This window comes from Macaca thibetana, chromosome 2 (genome assembly GCF_024542745.1).
Source record: "Macaca thibetana thibetana isolate TM-01 chromosome 2, ASM2454274v1, whole genome shotgun sequence".
NCBI lineage: Eukaryota > Metazoa > Chordata > Mammalia > Primates > Cercopithecidae > Macaca > Macaca thibetana.
Window position 1 is genome coordinate 103,516,753 of NC_065579.1, and position 24,373 is coordinate 103,541,125.

A 24,373-nucleotide genomic window follows, 5' to 3' on the forward strand; every position below is an offset into this window, starting at 1 on the left:
TTACCGGCATGAGGGCAAGGAACACCTCGCCCACCCAGGGCAGAAAACCGCTTAAAGGCAATACTAAACCACAAACAATAGCATGAGTGATCTGTGCCTTAAGGACATGTTCCTGCTGCAGATAACTAGCCAGAGCCCCTCCTTTTGTTTTGGCCCATCCCTTTGCTTCCCTTAAGGAATACTTTTAGTTAATCTATAATCTGTAGAAATAATGCCTATCACTGGCTTGATGTCAATAATATGTGGATCAAACTCTGTTCGGGGCTGTCAGCTCTGAAGCTTGTGAGTCCCCTGATTTCCCACTCCACACTCTATATTTCTGTGTGTGTCTTTAATTCCTCTAGCACCACTGGGTTAGGGTCTCAGCAACTGAGCTGGTCTCAGCAAGTGGTGCCCATACGTGGGGCTTGAATCCTGGCCAAAGGGTCGCCATAGCAACAGTTGGAGAATGTGGAACTAAGCTGGAGGACACCTGAGTACTCTTAAGCAATCCCTGTGGTGAGTAAGAAGGGGAGCTCGGAAGCATCAGGGCAACAATGGGACAAGTGTGGGCTCTGGTTCATTCCATCTTGGAACCTTTTCACACTAATCATGAGGAGTAACAGAAGAGGTAACAGAGCAGGTTTGTTTGCCAGCTAAAGCTAAAGTGGCAAAGGAGGAAGAGGTTCATCCCTACTCTTCTGCACCCCCTCCTTATTTTGAAGAAAAAGAGTGGCCTGACCCTCCAGATCTTTCTTTTTTTTTTTTTTTGTTGAGACAGAGTCTCGCTTTGTCGCCCAGACTGGAGTGGCCGGATCTCAGCTCACTGCAAGCTCTGCCTCCCGGGTTCACGCCATTCTCCTGCCTCAGCCTCCCGAGTAGTTGGGACTACAGGCGCCTGCCACCTCGCCCGGCTAGGTTTTTGTATTTTTTAGTAGAGACGGGGTTTCACCGTGTTAGCCAGGATGGTCTCGATCTCCTGACCTTGTGATCCGCCCGTCTCGGCCTCCCAAAGTGCTGGGATTACAGGCTTGAGCCACCGCGCCCGGCCCCAGATCTTTCTTTTCCAGAGGACACTGGGTGAAAAGTGGTTGCCCCAGTGACTCAGCAGTGCCTTGAGCAACCCCTCTCAGTTCTATTCACGCAGGAATTCAGTGAGCTAGACACGAGTGTGATATAGAGGCTTGGCAGTTACCTGTTAGGATACACCCCCTAGATCAACAGGGAAATATTATAGCTACATTTGAGCCTTTTCCTTTTAATTTTGGGAAATGCCATGAGGGTCCCATCCCAGGCTCTGTTCCAAACCAGGGCATTTCTGGCTCAGGCCATTCCCTCATCCCTGTATAATGCCTGTCCCCCACCATACCCGGTAATGCCACAGTAGATTTGTGTCCAGAATTTATTCCTTCCAGGGAGTTCTTGGTCTTGCTTACTTAAGGAATGAAGCCACCGACCTTTGCGGTGAGTGTTAGAGTTTGTTCCTTCAGATGTTCAGATGTGTCTGGAGTCTCTTCCTTCTGGTGGATTCGTGGTCTCGCTGACTTCAGCAGTGAAGCCACAGACCTTTGTGGCAAGTGTCACAGCTCTTAAAGGTGGTATGGACCTGGTTGGGCGCGGTGGCTCATGCCTGTAATCCCAGCACTTTGGGAGGCCAAGGTGGGTGGATCACGAGGTCAGGAGATTGAGACCATACTGGCTGAGACAGTGAAACCCCATCTCTACTAAAAATACAAAAAATTAGCAGAGTGTGGTGGTGGGCACCTGTAGTCCCAGCTACTGAGGAGGCTGAGGCAGGAGAATGGCATGAACCCAGGAGGCAGAGCTTGCAGTGAGCCAAGATAGCGCCATTGAACTCCAGCTTGGGTGACAGTGCAAGACTCTGTCTTAAAAAAAAAAAAAAAATGGTGATGTGGACCCAAAGAGAGCAGCAGCAAGATTTATTGTGAAGAGCAAAAGAACAAAGCTTCCACAGTGTGGAAGGGGACCTGAGTGAGTTGCCACTGCTGGCTCAGGTGGCCAGCTTTTATTACCTTATTTGGCCCTGCCCACATCCTGCTGATGGGTCCATTTTACAGAGAACTGATTGGTGCATTTTACAGAGTGCTGATTGGTGCGTTTTTACAGAGTGCTAATTGGTGTGTTTTTACAGAGTGCTGATTGGTGCGTTTACAATCCTTTAGCTAGACACATAGTGCTTATTGGTGCATTTTTACAAAGCGCTGATTGGTGCATTTACAATCCTCTAGCTAGACACAAAAGTTCTCCAAGTCCTCACTCGAGCCAGGAAGTCCAGCTGGCTTCACCTCTCGATCCCTCCTCTAAACAGGACACTCCAATTGCTGTTGGGAATTGGGCAATGACTACTCTAGCTACTTCCTGCTGGTTAGGGGCAAAGAAGGAGCCCTGCAGCAGTAGTGTTCTCCAGAGGGGAACTCTCTAGGCCTGCCAAAGAGCCAGTGAGTTGATCTAGGGGTCCTCGGTAGAGGTTGTTAGTTGAGCTCATTTGGGGTTCCATTTGTGAGACCATCTGTAGCTTGATAGCTTCGATTCTAGAGGAAACAAATTTGACAAGGAGGTTAAAACACAGGTTCCAAAGGCGAGTAATAGCAAGACAGCTGTCATGGGGCCTAGAAAGGGGAGAAGCCATGTCGCCCAACTCCAGAGGTTAGTATAAGAGTTTGAAAGGCATTGTCTGATTTCAGAAGCGTTTTCCTGTAAACGCTGGGTGGACCCATCTTGTACTATCCCTGACTGGTTGGTGTAAAAACAACACTCTTCCCCTAAGAAAGTGCAGAGTTCTCCTTTCTCAGCAGTGAGGAGGTCTAGGCCTCAGTGGTTTCGGAGAGTCACTGCTGCCAAAGAGTCTATTTAGGATTGTAGAGTAAGGATAGTTTTCATTATTTCTTGCAAACTGCCTGAGAAATCCTTTGAGAGTGTGTGGTAGTAGGATAATGAAGTAGATAAACTGGCTATTCTGGTTCCTATAGCAGTAGCCATTCCTAACCCTATAAGTAGGGGTATTAGTTTTATGGCTCTTTGCTGATAGATAGAGAGCTACAAAGCCAACCGTCATTTTCCAGGGAAGGATTGGACTGGTTTAACAGAGAGTGGGTTAAGTTGAGAATCTTGAAGAGGTAATTAGGAGCTAGTGTAAGGGGAGGGGCAATTGTATGAGGTGTCCGAGGAAGCAGGAGGGATGGATAGGCAAAGAGTAAATAGGAAGGTAAAGAGAGTGTTCCAGAAGATGAGATCATTTTATCTAGTCTGAGTTAAAGGTAGGAGTAAATTGCTGTCAGAAGGAAGGAAGATAGAAAAAAGGTTGATGTGATTATGATTTTCGTCTTGGCAGGAGCTATAGTATGTAGTTCTATCACAAAGAGTATAGTTAGTATGCTGCTTAATAATATGATGAAATAGTAAAAGGATTCCATTAAAGGGGCAAGGAGAGGTGTTAAAGATCATGTAGGTTTTCACTTAACTTTTTTTTTTTTTTTTTTTTTTGAGATGGAGTCTCGCTCTGTCGCCCAGGCTGGTTTGCAGTGGCCGGATCTCAGCTCACTGCAAGCTCCGCCTCCCGGGTTCATGCCATTCTCCTGCTTCAGCCTCCCGAGTAGCTGGGACTACAGGCGCCCACCACCTCGCCCGCCTAGTTTTTTTTTTTGTATTTTTTAGTAGAGACGGGGTTTCACCGTGTTAGCCAGGATGGTCTCGATCTCCTGACCTTGTGATCCGCCCGTCTCGGCCTCCCAAAGTGCTGGGATTACAGGCTTGAGCCACCGCGCCCGGCCTTCACTTAACTTTTTTAAAGAGGAAGGGGTTTTTCCTCAGGATCAGCTATAGGAGCCTTTTTAGTCTGGGATGTTTCCTTCTGAAATAGGAGATGCAAGTCCTCCAATGGTTTGCAGGCATATCGAGACTGATCTGGCTGATCTTGGGACTCCTGAGCTGACAGTCCTGCAGGTTCCTCAGGGGGTGTCCAAAATTTAACTCGGGTGTGGTGAATCTAAGATTCCACTCCTGCCACCTTAACTACAGTGAGGGTAGAGGGGATTACCGAGTATGGTCCTTCCCACAAAGAATCCATAGATGGGGAAGTAGATGGGAGAGATTTGACCAACACTAGATCTCCTGGTTGAAACAACTCTGTTCCCTTTTCTCTGTGACATCCTTCAGGTAGATTTTTAAGGTTTCATTGATATTTTGTCAAAGAAGTTATGTCTTTGACCAAGTTGGCCGTTTCCTGATCAAGTAGGAGGTCATTTGTGAGAAAAAGTTGTCCATACAGCATTTCATATGAACTGAGCCCCATATTGTGAGGAGAATTTCGGATTCTCAACAGGGTCGTGGGCAAAAGAGTAGGCCATGGGAGATGAATTTCTTGTGTTAGTTTCCTTAAGTCCCTCTTGAGTGTTTCATTTGCCTTCTCGACCTTCCCTGAGGATTGTGGCCTCCAGGCACAGTGAAGGTGGAAATTCCATGAGTTATCGTGGCTTTAAAAGCTGGACCATTGGCCGGGTGCAGTGGCTCATGCCTGTAATCCCAGCACTTTGGGAGACTGATGCGGGCGGATCACAAGATCAGGACGTTGAGACCATCCTGGCTAACATGGTGAAACCCCGTCTCCTACTAAAAATACAAAAAATTAGCCCGGCATGGTGGCGGGTGCTTATAGTCCCAACTGAGGCAGGAGAATGGCATGAACCCGGGAGGCGGAGCTTGCAGTGAGCTGAGATCGCGCCACTGCACTCCAGCCTGGGCAACAGAGTGAGACTCTGTCTCAAAAAAAAAAAAAAAAAAAAAAAAAAAAGCCAGACCATTGTTGCTCTGTAAGCTTTGGGGAAGCCCAAATCTAGAAATTATTTCATGAGTTAGGACTTTAATCACTTCCTGAGCCTTCTCTGACTTGCAGGGGAAAGTGTCTATCCAATTTGTAAAGGTATCAACACAGACACAAACAAGTATTGAAATCCCTCTGATTTAGGCATATGGGTGAAGTCTAACTGCCAGTCTTCTCCGGGATAGTGACTTATTCTTTGTTCCCCCAAAGGAGCCTTATGATGGACCAAAGCATTATTCCTTTGGCACATCTCACAGGCTTTGACTACCTGTCGGATGGTCCAGAGGAGATTTGGCTCTGTAAATAGGGATTTGGCCATCTGATGAGTGTTTTTAATACCTGTATGTAAAGTTTGATGGAGGGTTTTAAGTATTTTCCAGTGACTGGCTTCCGGTATAAGTTCCTTTCCTTCTTCTGTTGTTAACCACCCTGAGAGGAGAAAACTATGCCCCCGTGAAAGTCCCCATTCTGTTTCAGTCGGGGAATACTGGGACTTAATCTCTTGGAGGGGGTTGTTCCATACCAAGGGTCCTTCCGTAGGTATTTCTTTTTTTTTTTCTTTTTTTTTCTGAGATGGAGTTTTGCTCTGTCGCCCAGGCTGGAGTGCAGTGGCACAATCTTGGCTTACTGCAAACTCCACTTCCCAGGTTCACACCATTCTCCTGCCTCAGCCTCCCGAGTGACTGGGTCTACAGGTGCCTGCCACCACACCCAGCTAATTTTTTGTATTTTTAGTAGAGACGGGATTTCACCGTGTTTGCCAGGATGGTCTCGATCTCCTGTCCTCGTGATCCGCCTACCTTGGCCTCCCAAGGTGCTGGGATTACAGGTGTGAGCCACCGCGCCTGGCCCCATAGGTATTTCTAATGGGATGTTCCACCTGACAGCAATTTTGGCCTCAGCATTTGCCTGACAGTTTCCTTCTGTCTTTTCTCCTTCACCTTTCTGATGGCTTTGGCAGTGTAAGACTGCCACCTCCTTGGGTTTTTGCACTGTATGTAATAACTCCATAATTTCCTTGTGGTATTTAATGGGGGTTCCCCCCAGAGGTTAGGAGCTCCCTTTCTTTCCATATTGCAACATGAGCATATAGGATTAGATAAGCATACTTGCTATCTGTATACACATTTATTCTTTTTCTTTTTCCCAGTTCTAAGGCTTGGGTAAGTGCCACTAGTTCTGCTGACTGGGCGCTGGTCCCTGGGGGAAGAGGCTTACTTTCAAGTACAGTTACATCACTAATTATGGCATAACCTGCCCTTCATATCCCATTCTCCACAAATGAACTTCCATCGGTATATAGGTTAAGGTCAGGATTAGCTAAGGGGACTTCTAAGAGATCATCTCGGGCAGTATAAGTCTGGACTATAATTTGTTGGCAGTCACGCTTGATTGGTTCCCCATCTGCTGGGAGAAAAGTGGCAAGGTTGATGGCACGTACGTATTTGAAGCACTGTTCCCTCAAGGAGTAGCACCTGGTATCTAAGTAGGCAGTTGTCTGATAGCCATAAACTTCCTTTGGCATCTAGTATGCCATTTACATCATGAGTAGTCCAGACAGTGAGATTCTTTTCTTGTATTATTTTGATAGCCTCTGTCACTAAGACTGCCACTGCTGCAACTACCCGTAAACAGTGAGGCCAGCCTTTTGCTACTACGTCAATTTCTTTACTTAGGTATGCCCCTGGTTGTTTATTTAGGTATGCCCCTGGTTGTGGGGTTGTCCCGCGAGTCTGAGTAAGGACTCCAGGAGCTATCCCTGCTCTCTCTGATGTATAAAGAGAAGTTTTGTCTTGTGGGATGGCTTAAGGCTGGAGCTTGAGTTTGTTCCTTCCAATGCCCAGACTTCAGGGTTGATTCCCTCCTCAAGCAGGGGACAACAAATGGGTAAATTGTTCCCCATATTCATGTAGATAATAGCTCCAGCTTTGGCTAATATATCCCTCCCTAATAAGGGTGTGAGACTTTCAGGCATAACAAGAAAGGCATATGAAACTCTCAATTGCAACTGAGGAGGTGGGAGAAAAACCTGGTTACAGGCTGTCCCAGTATTCCTCGGATAGTAATGGACCTTGAGGACAGTTGCCTGGGACAGGAGATAAACACTGAGAAGGCTGTGCCAGTGTCCAGGAGGAAGTCAATTTCCTGGCCCTCAATGGTTATATGTACCCGGGGCTCAGTGAGAGTGATGACATGAGCTGGTGCTTGCCCCAGGCACCCTCAGTCCTATTGTTGGATCATCTGGTTGGGGGCTTCTGGCCCAGAGAACCTTTGTCCTCTGGGGCAGTGCACCTTCCAGTGATTGCCTTGGCATAGTGGACATGGGAGAGGGGGCAGTTTGTTTCTCATTGGACAATCTTTTTTTTTTTTATTTTATTTATTTATTTATTTATTTATTTATTTTATTTATTTATTTTTTTTGAGACAGAGTCTCGCTCTGTCGCCCAGGCTGGAGTGCAGTGGCGCGATCTCGGCTCACTGCAAGCTCCGGCTCCCGGGTTCACGCCATTCTCCTGCCTCAGCCTCCCGAGTAGCTGGGACTACAGGCGCCCACAACCGCGCCCGGCTAATTTTTTGTATTTTTAGTAGAGACGGGGTTTCACTGTGGTCTCGATCTCCTGACCTTGTGATCCGCCCGCCTCGGCCTCCCAAAGTGCTGGGATTACAGGCGTGAGCCACCGCGCCCGGCCTGGACAATCTTTTTTAAAGTGTCCTTGCAAACCACACTGGTAACAAGTCCTACCAGGTGATTGGCCTGCTCCATTTTCTGTCCTCTCTGAACCACCAAGGTTTGTTTGTCTGAGGGCCATGACTAAGGCTGCGGCCTTTCTCTGATCTCGCTTTTCCTTTTGGGCCTGTTCCTCTTGGTCCCTATTATAGAACACTGAGATTGCCAGGTTTAATAATGCCTCCAGATTTTGTTCGGGGCTCAGGGCTTGCTTTTGGAGCTTTCTCCTGATATCTGTGGCTGATTGGGTAATAAACTTATCTTTTAGGATCAATTGACCCTCGAGTGAGTCGGGTGACAGGGGAATATATTTTCTTAAGGTCTCCCATAACCGCTTGAGGAAGGCAGAAGGATTTCCTTTCCCTGAGTTATGGTGGACATCATTGAATAATTCATGGGCTTTTTCCTAATTCTCCTTAGTCCTTCTAGAACACAGATCAACAGATGTTTGTGACTCAGTCCCCATGATCTAAGTCGAGGTCCCAGTGGGGATCCATAGTGGGGATGGCTTGCTGACTGGTAGGGAATTTGTCCCTTTCTTCAGCTGTCATTCTATCATTTACTTGACTAAGATACCAGGTATCTCCAAACTCTCGGGCTGCAGCTAAAGCCGCATTCTTTTCATTAAAGGCCAGTGTTTGATCTAACAATAGCATGACATCTCTCCAAGAGAGATCAAAGGTTTACCCTAGATCCTGTAGGACATCTATATACCTATCAGGATCATCTGAAAACTTCCCTAGATTGACCTTGATCTGCTTTAAATCAGAGAAGGAGAAGCGGACATGTACCCGGGTTGGGCCAAATTTCCCTCCCCCTACAGCTTGAAGGGGACATAACCGATAGCCTGGGGATTTTTGTGGTCCTTTGGAGATTTTTTTACTTGTTTCCTTCTGGGCAGGGGAGATTAGAGGAGGCTTATCATTAATAGGAAGGGGAGCTATAGGGAGGCTAGGATATGGAGGTAAGCTGAGAGGTCCTTCTGTGGGATGCAAGCTTTGCATAGTTGTGTATTCTCCTTCAACGAAAAGAAAGCTTGGACAGAAGGTATTTTACTCCATTTTCCTTCCCTCTTACAGAAAAGGTCAAGCTGCAGGATAGTATTGTAATTTATACTTCCCTCAGGTGGCCATTTTTCCCCATCAAAGAGAGAATACTGGGGCCAGGCCATAGTGCAGAAAAAAATGAGCCACCTCTTTTTCAGGGTTTGCAGGTCAAATTGGTCCCAATGGCTTAGGATGCATTTGAAGGGTGAGCCTGTTGATGACTGAGTGTTTCCCATCTGAAAGACAAAACTGCCCATGGTTTTCGTTTGTTTGTTGCTACCCCCGGCCCAAGAACCTGCAGTGGTCCCTGGACCCTGCTGATTGGAATAGTTGCGCTCACCAATGCACAGCAGAAACACCTCTTGCCCAAGAACGCACAACGGTCCCTGGACCCTGCTGATCGGAATAATTGCACTCACCAACGCAGCAGCAGAAACAGTAGTTTTCCTCTTAGACCATAAGGAGGATCAAGGAAGGTTGGATTTAGTGGCCCTTACCCACACATTCTTGGAAACTTGCACCCTTGCCTGTCCTCCTAGATCACAAAGAGGACTGAGAAAAATCGGATTTAGTGGCCCTTACCAACACATTCTCAAAAACCTGTTAGAGTCCTGAGCATTCTCCTGTTAGTACTGGGACTTTACCCCATCCTATAAAGATGTGAAGCCCTGGCTGGGCGTGGTGGCTCAAGCCTGTAATCCCAGCACTTTGGGAGGCTGAGACGGGTGGATTACGAGGTCGGGAGATCAAGACCATCCTGGCTAACACGATGAAACCCCATCTCTACTAAAAAATGCAAAGAACTAGCCAGGCGAGGTGGCGGGCACCTGTAGTCCCAGCTACTCGGGAGGCTGAGGCAGGAGAATGGCGTAAACCCAGGAGGCGGAGCTTGCAGTGAGCTGAGATCCAGCCACTGCACCCCAGCCTGGGCAACAGAGTGAGACTCTGTCTCAAAAAAAAAAAAAAAACCAAAGATGTGAAGCCTCCAAAATGAAGTGGAGGGCCATACCCTGAGGGAAGGGAGGGATCTCCAGGTTTGGAAGAGTGACGCCTTTTATCCTTACTTGAATAGAAAGGATATCATTTCTGAAGCTCCCCATATCCTAGCTTCAGGAATAGCTTTTGTTAGGCCTGCTAGTCTGAAGAGAGATCCTAAAATTCCAGATAGTACCCCCTATGGCAGGACTTTGGGCAAAAATTATGTCTTTCTGATTGGTGAGCCTGGATGCCTTAAGAAGGGAATAGAGTCCTGGAGTTTATACTAGAAATCATTCTTACAGGAGAAACCAGAAAAACACCAGAGACAGGGAGTGGTTTTTAGAAGCAGGACTAGCCTCAGAGAAGAGAGGCTAGAGAAAGTTTATCTGACAAGCATTAGGACCCAGGAGGAAAGGGTCAGGATAGATAGGTTAGATGGGCGAGTCTTGCTTGGGCGACATGACTTTGAGGGTTCCACTCATGGCCGCTGGGTCAACCAACTTGTCAGGACCCCAGAGCTGAATGACTTTTATCTCTGTCAACTGTTGGCTCAGCCCAGAAGTACAGGAAAAGCAGAAGCTGGTTCCAGGCAAACCAGTGTTCCCCACTCCAAAGAGTCAGGGGTTGTTAAAGAGCCCTTTCCTAGAAAGCCTGACACGCATGTCCTTATTCCGGTGGCTACGCTAGTCACCTTTAACTGACAGGTGCCTGGTATTTAGCCCCTGATTTCCAAGGAAAAATAGGACAGAGTAACAAGCGAAAGGGGTCTGATGGTACTCATCGCTTGGCGAAGGCCCCACATTGGGCGCCAAAATGTGTCCAGGATGTATTCCTTCCAGTGGGTTCTTGGTCTCACTGACTTCAGGAATGAAGCCGTGGACCTTCACGGTGAGTGTTACAACTCTTAAAGATGGTATGTCCGGTGTTTGTTCCTTCAGATGTTCAGATGTCTCTGGAGTTTCTTCCTTCTGGTGGGTTCATGGTCTTGCTGACTTTGGGAGTGAAGCCACGGACCTTTGTGGTGAGTGTCACAGCTCTTCAAGGTGGTGCAGACCCAAAGAGTGAGCAGCAGCAACATTTATTGTGGAGAGCAAAAGAACAAAACTTCCACAGTATGGAAGGGGACCCAAGCGGGTTGCTGTTGCTGGCTCAGGTGGCCAGCTTTTACTCCCTTATTTGGCCTCACCCACATCCTGCTGATTGGTCCATTTTACAGAGTGCTGATTGGTCCATTTTACAGAATGCTGATTGATGCATTTACAATCCTTTAGCTAGACACAGAGTGCTGATTGGTGCATTTATACAGAGTGCTGATTGGTGCGTTTACAATCCTTTAGCTAGACACATAGTGCTGATTGGTGCATTTTCACAGAGTACTGATCGGTGTGTTTACAATCCTTTAGCTAGACACATAGTGCTGATTGGTGCGTTTTTACAGAGTGCCAATTGATGCATTTACAGTCCTTTAGCTAGACACAGAGCGCTGATTGGTGCATTTATAATCCTCTAGCTAGACAGAAAAGTTCTCCAAGTCCCCACTCAACCCAGGAAGTTCAGCTAGCTTCACCTCTCAGATTTATGCTGCACAAAAGCTGTGAGCCTTCTGCCTGGGGAACCCCTGCAAAAAGTTCCAACGGATCTGTGGACCCTTGCCAGCGGGGATGATAGGATTACTTCTAGGTAGATCTAGTTTAAATTTAAAAGGAATGCAAGTACAAACAGGAGTCATTGATTCAGATTACAATGGGGAAATTCAAATTGTTGTATTTACTTCTGTTCCCTGGAAAGCAGAGCCAGGAGAGCATATAGCACAACTCCTGATTGTGCTGTATGCAGAAATGGGGAAAAGTGAAATTAAATGAACAGGAGGATTTGGAAGCACAAATAAGGCAAAGCAGGTTATTGGGTGAATCAAATTACTGTTAAACATCCTACCTGTGAAATAACTATTCAGGGAAAAAATTTAAAGGTTTGGTAAATACAGGAGCAGACGTTTCAATCATTTCTCTACAGCACTGGCCGTCCACGTGGCCAATTCAGCCTGCTCAATTTAACATAGTTGGAGTTGGTAAAGCCCCTGAAGTATATCAAAGCAGTTATATTTTGCATTGTGAAGGGCCCAATGGACAACCCGGGACTATTCAACCAATTATAACTTCTGTACCTATAAATTTATGGGGAAGAGATTTATTACAACAATGGGGGAGCACAGGTTCTAATTCCTGAGCAATTATACAGCCCTCAAAGTCAACGTATGATGCATGAAACAGGGTATGTCCCTGGTATGGGACTAGGAAAGAATTTGCAAGGTTTGAAGGAACCACTTCAAGCGGAAAGACAAAGTTCCTGCCAAGGTTTAGGATATCATTTTTGATGGCGGCCATTGTTAAGCCTCCAGAACCTATACCTTTAAAATGGTTAACAGATAAGCCAATTTGGATAGAACAATGGCCACTAAGTAAAGAGAAACTGGAGGCTTTAGAGGACTTGCTTACTGAACAATTAGAAAAAAGGACACATAACTCCAACATTTTCCCCTTGAAATTCTCCACTCTTTGTTATTAAGAAAAAATCAGGTAAATGGAGTATATGAACTGACTTAGGAGCCATTAATTCAGTTACACAACCTATAGGGACATTACAGCCAGGATTGCCTTCTCCTGCTATGATTCCAAAAAACTGGCCTTTAATAGTCATAGATTTAAAAGACTGTTTCTTTACTATCCCCTTAGCTGAGCAAGACTGTGAACGGTTTGCATTTACAATTCCTGCAGTAAACAACTTGCACCCTGCTAAGCGTTTTCGTTGGAAAGTGTTGCCACAAGGCATGTTAAACAGTCCAACAATTTGCCAGACTTATGTAGGGCAAGCAATTGAACCTACTCATAAAAAATTTTCAGTGTTACATTATTCATTGTATGGACGATATATTTTGTGCTGCCCCCACTCAAGAAATATTACTCCAATGTTATGATTGCTTGCAAAATTCAATTTCTCACACTGGTTTATTTATAGCTTCTGACAAAATTCAGACTAATACCCTTTACTCCTACTTGGGGACCTTAGCAAATGACACTATTATTGTGCCACAGAAAGTAACCATATGTAGGGATCAACTGAAAACATAAAATGACTTTCAAAAATTACTAGGGGATATTAATTGGGTACGACCTGCTCTAGGCATTACTACCTATGCCATGAGTAATCTATTTTCTACCTTCAGAGGAGATCCTAGTCTCACTAGCCCTCAACAATTAACAGAGGCTGAGACAGAGTTACAGCTGATTGAAAAGCAAGTCCATAAGGCTCAAATAAATAGAATAGATCCAGAGAAGACTCTAGATTTGCTAATTTTTCCAACTCATCATTCACCTACTGGTGTTACTGCCCAAGAGCACGACTTAGTAGAATGGCTTTTTCTTTCACATACTAATTCACAGACTCTAACTCCTTATTTGGATCAAATCGCTACTATGATGGGAAATGGGAGAACTTGGATTGTTAAATTACATGGATATGATCTTGGAAAAATTATTGTCCCTCTCACTAAGGCACAAATACAGCAAGCTTTTATAAATAGTCTTACTTGGCAAACCCATTTAGCTGACTTTGTGGGTATTCTTGATAATCATTTTCCTAAAACAAAACTGTTTCAATTTTTGAAATTAACTAATTGGATTCTCCCTAAAATAACTAAATTTAAACCAATTGAAGGTGCTGAGAATGTTTTTACAGATGGGTCTACAAATGGTAAAACAACTTATTCTGGCTCGAAAGGTAAAGTTTTTCAGATACCCTATACTTCACCTCAAAAAGCAGAGTTTGTAGCTGTAATTGAGGTATTGACTGTTTCTGATATGCCTATTAATGTGATTTTGGATTCTTTGTGGTTCATTCCACACAATTAATTGAAAATGCTCAGTTATGATTTCATACAGATGAACAACTGATAACTTTATTTACCCAATTACAAACAGCAGTTAGGAGTAGGAGGAACCCTTTTTACATCACTCATATTAGGGCTCATATGCCTCTCCCAGGACTTTTAACTGAAGGGAATCAAATGACTGATTGCCTAGTTGCTACTGCAATATCGAATGCCAAACACTTTCACAATTTAACCAATGGTGATGCCTCTGGTCTCAAACACAGATACAGCATTACCTGGAAAGAAACTAAAGCTATCATGCAGTGATGCCCAACTTACCAAATGGTACATTCCTCATCTTTTACAGGAGTTAATTCTCAAGGATTGGAACCTAATTCTCTTTGGCAAATGGATGTCACATATGTTCCCTCATTTGGGAGACTATCTTATACACATGTATGTGTGGACACCTTTTCTCACTTTGTCTGGGCTACATGCCAATCAGGAGAGTCTTCTGCCTGTGTTAAACGTCACCTTTTGCAGTATTTTGCAGTGATGGGCATTCCAGCTTCTATTAAAACAGATAATGCCCAGGCTATACTAGCCAAGCTCTAGCTACATTCTTCTCTCTATGGAATATTAAACACATTACTGGCATTCCATATAATTCTCAAGGACAAGCCATAGTAGAAAGAATGAATCTCTCCCTGAAGCAGTAGTTGCAAAAGCAAAAGAGGAGAAACAGGGACTATGGGTCACCCCATATACAATTTAATCTAGCATTATTGACTTTAAATTTTTTTGAGCCTGCCTAAAGGCCAGATGGTATCAGCAGCTGAACAACATCTACAGAAACTAGCTGCCGGGCGTGGTGGCTCACGCCTGTAATCCCAGCACTTTGGGAGGCCGAGATGGGCGGATCACGAGGTCAGGAGATCGAGACCATCCTGGCTAACACGGTGAAACCCCGTCTCTACTAAAAAAATACAAAAAACTAGCCGGGCGAGGTGGCGGGCGCCTGTAGTCCCAGCTACTCGGGAGGCTGAGGCAGGAGAATGGCGTGAACCCGGGAGGCAGAGCTTGCAGTGAGCTGAGATCCGGCCACTGCACTCCAGCCTGGGCGACAGAGCGAGACTCCGTCTCAAAAAAAAAAAAAAAGAAACTAGCTGCAAAGACAGAAGCAGAACAACTGGTTTGGTGGAGAGATCTGATAAGAAAAAGTTGGGAAATAGGTAAAATAATAACTTGGGGTAGAGGTTATGCTTGTGTTTCTCCAGGACAGAATCAACAGCCAATTTGGGTGCCATTGAGACAGTTGAAGTCTTAACTATGAGCCAGATACCCAGGAAGAGGTTTGGGGAGGATCCCAAAACCCACCAGTTGCAGCCATGTTGAGACTGATGCTGAGGAGGACCCCAAGTGTCACGAGCAACACCTGTTGAACACAGCCACCTACCTGGGGACAGATCAAGAAGCTGTCACAGATGGCGGAAGAAAACCTTAGGAAAGCAGGACACCAGTCACAGTTAGTAATTCAATGATAGCTATGATAGTGGTGATCACCATTGCTGTGAGTATTCCTTCAACAAGGGCTGACACAGAACAATTATACTGATTGGGCATATTTATCAGTTTTGGCTGGCAATAATGCCTGGATGTGATCACTCTATGACACATTTACACATACTTTCTGGTCTCAGTATTTACCATAATAAATCTGCTCCTATAATTGAGGCATACTGCCCTCAAAAACCTATTTGTAAACAGAATTGGACCTGGCCAGAAATAATGAATGTACTTATTTGGGAAGATTGCATTGCAGAACAGGGAGAGGTGCTGTGCAATGATTCCTATGGAATCATTATTGATTGGTCCCCTAAGGAGATGTTTAGCTTGAATTGCACCTCTCAGTCAGCATGCCATGGCCACACTATGTTCAGCTGGTTTAAACAAAATGGTCAGATGGTAGAAATGGGTAAGAAAGATGGCAAGAGTTCCTATTATCTGTAAACATGGCGCTATCGTGGTACCTCAACCTCAAATGATATGGCCCACTGTAGGAGCTAAACATAAGGATTTGTGGAAACTACTAATGGCTCTTAAATAAGATCAAAATTTGGAAAAGAATAAAAAAGCATCTAGAAGGACACTCTACAGACTTGTCTTTGGATATTGCAAAATTAAAAGAACAAATATTTAAAGCTTCCCAGGCACACCTGACCTTAATGCCAGGAACTGGAGTGCTTGAAAGAGCTGCAGAGAGATTAGCAGCTATTAACCCATTAAAATAGATAAAGACACTTGGAGGCTCTGTGATTTCAATGATGATTGTGCTTTAATCTGTGTTGTTTATCTTTGTATAGTCTGCAGATGCGGGTCTTAACTCCTGCAAGAATTAGCTTACCATGACAAAGCTGCCTTTGCTTTTATTGCTTTGCCAAACAAAAAAGGGGGACATGTTGGGAACAGGCCCCCAGATCTGGCCATAAATGGGCCCCAAAACTGGCCATAAACAAAATCTCTGCAGCACTGTGACATGTTCGTGATGGCCATGACACCCATGCTTAAAGTTGGGGGTTTATTGGAATGAGTGCAAAGAACACCTGACCCACCCAGGGCGGAAAACTGCTTCCAGGCATTCCTAAGCCACAAACAATAGCATGAGCAATCTGTGCCTTAAGGACATGTTCCTGCTGCAGATAACTAGCCAGAGCCCATCCATTTGTTTCCCGTAAGGAATACTTTTAGTTAATCTATAAGCTATAGAAATAATGCTTGTCACTGGCTTGCTGTCAGTAAATATGTGTGTCAAACTCTGTTCAGGGCTGTCAGCTCTGAAGGCTGTGAGTCCCCTGATTTCCCACTTTGCACTCTATATTTCTGTTGTGTGTCTTTAATTCCTCTAGTGCCACTGGGTTAGGGTCTCCATGACTGAGCTGATCTTGGCACCCCATCTCTACTAAAAATACAAAAATTAGCCAGACATGGTGGTGCATGCCTGTAATCCCAGTTACTCAGGAGGCTGAAGCCAGAGAATTGCTTGAAACCAGGAAATGGAGGTTGCAGTGGGCCAAGATCACACCATTGCACTCCAGCCTGGGCAACAAGAGTGAAATTCTGTCTCAAAAAAAAAAAGGAAAGAAAGGAAAAGCGTGTTTTCTCAAGTTATGCAACAATGTTAAGTAACACAAATTGTTATAGAGGTATCTTTCTTTTTTTTTTTTTTTTTTTAGACGGAGTCTCACTCTCTTGCTAGGCTGGTGTGCAGTGGCACAATCTCACCTCACTGCAACCTCCAACTCCCTGATTCAAACAATTCTCCTGCCTCACCTCCCAAGTAGGTGGGACTGTACAAGTGCACACCACCATGGCCAGTGGGTGCCTTTTTTTTTTTTTTTTTTTGTATTTTAGTAGAGATAGGGTTTCACAGTGTTGCCCAGGCTGGTCTCAAACTCCTGAGCTCAGGTAGTCCACCCACCTCGGCCTCCCAAAGTGCTAGGATTACAGGCATGAGCCCCCGTGCCCAGCCTCTGGTGTCCCTTTTTATGAGGACACCAATCCTATCATAAGAGCCATATCTTCATGACTTCATCTAATGCTCATTACCTCCTAATGAAGCCATTTCCAAATATTGTCATATCAGGGTTGTTATGATGATACCATCATAGCAACATGTGAATTTTTGGGGGACACATTCAGTCCACAAAAAGGTCTATCTGTGATTGTTTTATTATGGCTCCTTCTCTCCCTTCAGCCCTGCTCTGTTCCTTCTCTGTAGGCACACACTCTAGAATTAATGTGTACCCTCCAGTTACCTTCTATATACTCAATTACATAATTGTTTGGTGTGTATAATGTAGGTTTAAAAATTTATATAAATGATCTGTAATAGAGTAAATTATTTTTTGTTGTTGTTGTTTTTTGAGACTGAGTCTCGTTCTATTGCCCAGGCTGGAGTGTAGTGGCGCAATCTCAGCTCACTGCAACCTCTGCCTCCCGGGTTCCAGTGATTCTTCAGCCTCAGCCTCCCAGGTAGCTAGGATTATAGGTGCCTGCCACCACACCTGGCTAATTTTTGTAGTTTTAGTAGAGACAGGGTTTCACCATGTTGGCTAGGCTTGTCTCGAACTCTTAACCTCATGATCTGCCCGCCTTGGCTCCCAAAGTGCTGGGATTACAGGCATGAGCCACCGTGCCTGGCCAAGTTCATTCAGTTTTTACCTTTTCTTGTACTCAAAACTATGTTTTTGAGAAGTCTCAAAATCCCATGTGATTATATATAAATCTTTTTTTGTTTGTTTGTTTGAGAAGGAGTCTTGCTCTGTTGCCCAGGCTTGGAGTGCAGTGGCACAAACTCGACTCACTGCAAGCTCTGACTCCTGGGTTCACGCCATTCTCCTGCCTCAGCCTCCTGAGTAACTGGGACTAGAAGCACCCGCCATCACTCCTGGCTAATTTTTTTGGTATTTTTTAGTAGAGACGGGGTTTCACTGTGTTAGCCAGGATGGTCTCGATCTCCTGACCTCATGATCTGCCTGCCTCGGACTCCCAAAGCACTGAGATTACATGCGTGAGCCACAGTGCCTGGCTGATTATATATAAATTTAACTTAATACTCATGGCTGCTGAATCAGCTAATGCATGTACCTTATTTTATTTATCTATTTTAATGATGAACAGATTGATCTTTTAAAAAGATAACATTCTTGGCCAGGTGCAATGACTCATCACTGTAATCCCAGCACTTTGGGAGGGTAAGGTGGGCAGATCACCTGAGGTCAGGTGTTCGAGAGACCAGTCTGGCCAACATGGTGAAACCCCGTCTCTACTAAATATACAAACATTGGCCAGATGTGATAGCAGGTGCCTGTAATCTCAGCTACTCAGGAGCTCAAGCAGAAGAATGGCTTGAACCTGGGAGGTGGAGGTTGCAGTGGGCCAAGATTGCACCACTGCATGCCAGCCTGGGCAACAGAGCGAGACTCTGTCTCAAAAAAAATTAAAATAACATTCTTGGCCCTGCACAGTGGCTCACGCCTGTAATCCCAGCAATTTGGGAGGCTGAGATGGGCAGATCACCTGAGGACAGGAGTTTAAGATCAGTCTGGTCAACATGGTAAAACCCCATCTCGACTATAAATACAAAAATTAGCCAGGCGTGGTAGCACATACCTGTAGTCCTAGCTGCCCAGGAGGCTGAGGCTGCCATGAGCTGAGATCACGCCACTGCACTCCAGCCTGGGTTGACAGAGTAGGACCCTGTCTCAAAACAATAAAATAAAATGATAACATTCTCTTAATCTCTACAATTTTATGAACTGTAATTTCCAATATGGTGTTGTAGCCTAGAATGCTGTTACACAAAGAATGACGATGTCAGTCTTTTCTCTTTGAGTTTCCATCTGGTTGTTCCCAGATTTTAATAAAAATGTGTGGTACTCAGAATTTCCTTGTGTTTCTTTGTGTTTCATTGTACTGACAATATACAGGGGACTTGAAGGTCAGAACAAGCTATCACTCTGCCCAAAATATTCTCAAATGGACAGCTGTGAACTATGATTTCATTTGTTCAGGATATTTGTCCATTTGATACACTTTTTTTGCTTAATTTCAGGAACAAGAAGTTATCCAACTGGAATAATAATCAAAATGATTATTCCAGTCTCAGCGATTCCCAGTTCCTCTTTGGATCTCAGTTCTGTCCAGAAAATTCAGAAACCCTATCAGCACCCTTGGACTTCGGTGCCCACTTGAGACATTCAAAACAGTCACAACAGAATTCTCTGGAGGTGAGTCTGGTTTCCAGAACTTATCTGCACATATTTCACAGTTATTATGGAGATAAACTATAAAGGATACTTATTCTGGCCAGGTGTAATGGCTGACACCTGTAATCCCTGCACTTGGGAAGGCTGAGGCGAGTGGATCCCTTGAGCCAGGAGTTTGAGACCAGCCTGGGCAACATGGCAAAACCCCATCTCTACAAAAAGTACAAAAATTAGCTGAGTGTGGTAGCTGAGGTAGGAGGATTGCTTGAGCCCAGGAAGTCAAGCCTGCAGTGACCCAGGATTCTGCCAGTGTACGGCAGCTTGGGTGACAGAGTGAGACCCTGTCTCAAAAAAACAAACAAAAAAACAAGGCCAGGCATGGTGGCTCACGCCTGTAATCCCAGCACTTTGGGAGGCTGAGGCAGGTGGATTACAAGGTCAGGAGTTCAAGACCAGCCTGGCCAAGATGGTGAAACCCCGCCTCTACTAAAAATACAAAAATTAGCCAGGTGTGGTGGCAGGCACCTGTAATCCCAGCTACTCGGGAGGCTGAGGCAGAGAATTTCTCGATCTCAGGAGGCGGAGGTTGCAGTGAGCCAAGATCAAACCACTGAACTCTAGTCTGGGAGACAGAGCATGACTCTGTCTCAAAACAAACAAAACAAAAAAACCCAACAGCCAATACTTATTTTCTAGCCTTAAAAAAATAACTTATTCTGTTGGAGTATATTTTAAAATTGTACATCTGTAAGGATTAGTCTTCTAAAAGGATTTGTGCTTGATTAGTGACTCATTTGACTTAATAGTCTGAAATGGCAACATTTATATTTGCAGTTTCTTCTATTACAAAGCAACATAAAATAGTGTCGATCCCTTGGCCACTTCTAGAATATGTATATACATATTCTATATATGTATATATATTTGCCTAAGGCTAGTCATACTATTGTTTGTGAGAATTTAATAAGTAAAAAGAGTTTTCATAAAATAGAAATAAATAACATTTTATTTTAGACAGACCTTTTAAAATAATAAACTTCATGTAATTTGTATACTTTAGTGAACTATACTACATTATGTCCTTGAAGAAGAAGGAGATAAGGATTCTGAGGCCTAGGTTAGTGAGTAAAGGCCAGAATGAGGAACAGAGTCTCTTGAATCCTTGATTTTTTGAGATTGATCTTTCCTTCCTTCCTTTCTTTCTTTCCCTCCCTCCCTCCCTCCCTTCTTTCCTTTCTCTCTCTCTCTGTCTCTTTCTTTCTTTCCTTTTTCTGTCTGTCTGTCTTTCTTTCTTTTGAGACAGAGTCTTGCTGTGTCACCTGGGCTGAGGTCCAGTGGCATGATCTCGGCTCACTGCAACCTTTGCCTCCCAGGTTCAAGCAATTCTCCTGCCTCAGCCTCCCCAGTAGTTGGGATTATAGGTGTGTGCCACCACACACAAAAACAGGTGTGTGGTGGCACACACCTACAATCCCAGCTACTGGGGAGGCTGATTTTTGTGTTTTTAGTAGAGATGGGGTTTTGCCATGTTGGCAGGCTGATCTTGAGCTCCTGACCTTAGATGATCTGCTCACCTAGGCTGCCCAAAGTGCTGGGATTACAGGTGTGAGCCACCATACCCAGCCTGATTTTTTGAGATCAACCTGTCTTTTTTGTGAGTCAAAAACATTTTTTATTCTGGAGACACCTATAACTAAATGTAGGTTTGTTTTGTTTTGTTTTGTTTTTGAGACAGAGTCTCACTTTGTTGCCTAGGCTGTAGTGCAGTGGTGCTGTGGCAGGAATCAGAGGACCAGAGAGACCAAATGGGTGAAACAGGAGGATTTTATTAAGGTGTGCACTGGCTCAGCGGATTCGCATCCAAAAGGCTGAGACCTGAACAAAACAGGGCTTGACTTTTATACACACTTCTGAAAGGGGATTGGCCAGTTTGAATGGCGTGGTGGGTATTTGGTGGCATGAAGTTTATAGTGCAGGCAAGTGGGCATACAGAAGCAGAACAAAGGCAGTTAATCAAACAGTGATGGGTTTCATCACCCTAGCATAGCTCATGACCTTGCAGCTGCATTGGAAAGAAAACAGGAACTTATCAAACTAAAGCAGGCTTTGCATCTGGTACATATCTTACTCAAGCTCGTCTTGTGACCTTGTTATGTTGCACAGAAGAGAAACAGGAATTGTAAAACTCTGTGAAGTAACCTTGGGTATCACTAAGGAAGGATTATCAAAGGGGAGGGGGAAGTTAGGAAAAGAGAAAAACCTGCTTTCCCACCCTTGCCTGGGAATGAGAGGAGGGGGGCTCTGGAGCACATTCCTCGAGGGCTCTGGTTTTGCAGATAGTGTTATCAAAGTCCCGTCAGAGCTCTGCTTCCTATTGCCAGGTCTTGGAGTGAGTCAGCTCACCAAGAGAAAACTTGTTTTTCTCTTTTTTTTTTTCTTTGAGACGGAGTCTCGCTCTGTCACCCAGGCTGGAGTGCAGTGGCCGGATCTCAGCTCACTGCAAGCTCCTCCTCTCGGGTTCACGCCATTCTCCTGCCTCAGCCTCCCGAGTAGCTGGGACTACAGGCACCCGCCACTTCGCCCGGCTAGTTTTTTGTATTTTTTAGTAGAGACGGGGTTTCACCGTATTAGCCAGGATGGTCTCGATCTCCTGACCTCATGATCCGCCCATCTCGGCCTCCCAAAGTGCTGGGATTACAGGCTTGAGCCACCGTTGTTTTTCTCTTTACATTTCCTGCTTCAGTGTAATTTCAGCTCACTGCAACCTCTGTCTCCTGGGTTCAAGCAATTATCATGCCTCAGCCTCCTGAGTGGCTGGGATTACAGGTGCCTGCCCCCATGCCCGGCTAATTTTTGTATTTTTAGTAGAGACAGGGTTTCACTTTCTTGGCTAGGCTGGTCTTGGACTCCTGACCTCAAGTGATTCACCTGCATTGGCCTCCCAAAGTGCTGGGATTACAGGTGTGAGCCACTGTGCCCGGCCACACCTGGCTAATTTTTTTTTTTTTTTTTTTTTGAGAGGGAATCTCACTGTCGCCAAGCTGGAGTGCAGGGGCACGATCCCAGATCACTGCAACCTCTGCCTCCTGGGTTCAAGAGATTCTCCTGCCTCAGCCTCCTGAGTAGATGGGACTATAGGCGTGTGCCACCATGCCCAGCTAATTTTTGTATTTTTAGTAGAGACAGGGTTTCACCATGTCAGCCAGGATTGTCTCGATCTCCTGACTTCATGACCCACCCGCCTCAGCCTCCCAAAGTGCCGGGATTACAGGCATGAGCCACTGTGCCCAGCCGCACCTGCTAATTTTTATATTTTTTGTAGGCATGGGGTTTAGCCATGTTGCCCAGGCTGGTCTTGAACTCCTGGGCTCCAAGGTTTTTTTTTTTTTTTGAGACGGAGTTTTGCTCTTGTTGCCCAGACTGGAGTGCAATGGTACAATCTCAGCTCACCGCAACCTTTGCCTTCCAGGTTCAAGCAATTCTCCTGCCTCAGTCTCCTGAGTAGCTGGGATTACAGGCAAGCACCACTGTGCCTGGCTAATACCGTATTTTTAGTAGAGCCGGGGTTCTCCATGTTGGTCAGGCTGGTCTTGAATTCCCAACCTCAGGTGATCTGCCTGCCTCGGCCTCCCAAAGTGCTGGGATTACAGGCGTGAGCCACTGTGCCCAGCCTGGGCTCAAGTTTTATGTACAGACTTACGTGCATCAAATAAGGACTTAACAAATAAGATTAAGTTGGTGCTTTTTTTTTTTTTTTTTTTTTTTTTGAGACAGAGTCATGCTCTGTCACCTGGGCTGGAGGGCAGTGGCATGATCTCGGCTCACTGCAACCTCCTCCTCCCGGGTTCAAGCGATTCTCCTGCCTCAGACTCCCGAGTAGCTGTGATTACAGGCGTGCGCCACCATGCCCGGCTAATTTTTGTTTTTGTTTTTGTTTTTTGAGATGGAGTTTTGCTCTTGTCGCCCAGGCTGGAATGCAGTGGCGCAATCTCGGCTTACTGCAACCTCCTCCTCCTGTGTTTAAGTGATTCTCCTGCCTCAGCCTCCTGAGTAGTTGGGATTACAGGCGCCTGCCAACATGCCTGGCTAATTTTTTGTATTTTTACTTGAGACAGGGTTTTCCCATGTTGAGCAGGCTGGTCTCAAACTCCTGCCCTCAGGTGATCCACCTGCCTCGGCCTCTCAAGGTGCTGGGATTACAGGAATGAGCCACCACACCTGACCAATTTTTGTATTTTTAGTAGTGACGGGGTTTCACCATATTGGTCAGGCTGGTCTCGAACTCTTGACCTTGTGATCCAATCCATCCACCTCGGCCTCCCATAGTGTTGGGAGTACAGGCGTGAGCCACCGTGCCCAGCCAGTCGGTGCTTTAAGTTAGTAAAGTATGCTCTGAAATAAGTATTTCAGTACAAAAATTGGTATCTAGTGATATGAAGGAATAAATGACCTCCCTGAATGTTTCAGAGTTTTGCCTAAGAATGCAGAAAGTGGCTCACCATGTGTCAGCATGCCCACTGTCTGGTCCACATCAAACTTACCAATATGAGTTTAGTTCACTAGCGGCTGAGCAACAGCAATTTGAGTTAAAATTATGATTCTGAAAACTTCAGCACATCATCTCAGCAATAGCATAAATGGTTCTCTGTTCTTGCCTGTAAATTTATGCAGTTGATTCTAAGCTATTTTAGTTGACATTTAAAATCTCTCTGGGCTGGTAAGGCAAAATCTATATTAATAAAATCAGTTGCTTTATTTTAAATATAATTTTCTGGTATATACAAAAATAAAATGGAAATACTACTTGCTATATTACGTTACAGCAATATGGTTTGCACTTAAATGTGACTCTGCATTGTACAGAAAATAGTGAATGCTATAAATATTTTTGTGTGTCAAATGCTATATATTTTTTCATTTAACAGGGTGAACCTAGCATTTTCACAAAGTACCAGACAAAGCCCCAGCTGTTTGGAGGAGATATAAAAGATGGAGGTTTATTTCCTCCTCCTTTGTCAGTTGGAAAATCAAAAGGCCTCTTGGAACAGTTTGAGGAGAAAAAGAAAAGGGCAAAAGACAAATATGACAGGTATGTAAACCTTTCAAATGGATGAGACAACTCATCTTTTCTGAGTAAAACAAGACATAGAGTGTCAGTAATTAAAT

General features: G+C 44.9%; 3 protein-coding genes across 10 annotated transcripts in view; 2 read left to right on the forward strand and 1 right to left on the reverse strand.

The window, feature by feature from the left end:
- The window catches only part of TCTA (T cell leukemia translocation altered), a 405,836-nt gene that overhangs the window by 196,664 nt on the left and 184,799 nt on the right, over positions 1-24,373 (forward strand). The gene's annotated exons all lie outside the window — the stretch shown is intronic.
- Positions 1-24,373, reverse strand: part of CCDC71 (coiled-coil domain containing 71) — a 224,062-nt gene that overhangs the window by 53,530 nt on the left and 146,159 nt on the right. Inside the window, exon 1 of one of the 2 annotated variants that reach the window (XM_050780877.1) lies at positions 4,597-4,600. The exons of the other annotated variant lie outside the window; for it this stretch is intronic. The gene's annotated coding sequence lies outside the window, so the exon portion shown is untranslated. Of the gene's footprint in view, positions 1-4,596; positions 4,601-24,373 lie in introns of those variants that run through there. 2 annotated transcript variants of the gene reach the window in all.
- IHO1 (interactor of HORMAD1 1) overlaps positions 1-24,373 on the forward strand; it is a 65,295-nt gene that overhangs the window by 20,479 nt on the left and 20,443 nt on the right. For 5 of the 7 annotated variants that reach the window (XM_050780833.1, XM_050780839.1, XM_050780836.1 and 2 more), the window contains exons 3-4: positions 19,054-19,228; positions 24,133-24,296. In XM_050780833.1, coding sequence (XP_050636790.1) covers positions 19,054-19,228; positions 24,133-24,296 — 339 coding nt within the window. Of the gene's footprint in view, positions 1-7,527; positions 10,593-14,716; positions 14,965-19,053; positions 19,229-24,132; positions 24,297-24,373 lie in introns of those variants that run through there. The other 2 variants (XM_050780838.1, XM_050780837.1) reach the window with 2 other exon arrangements.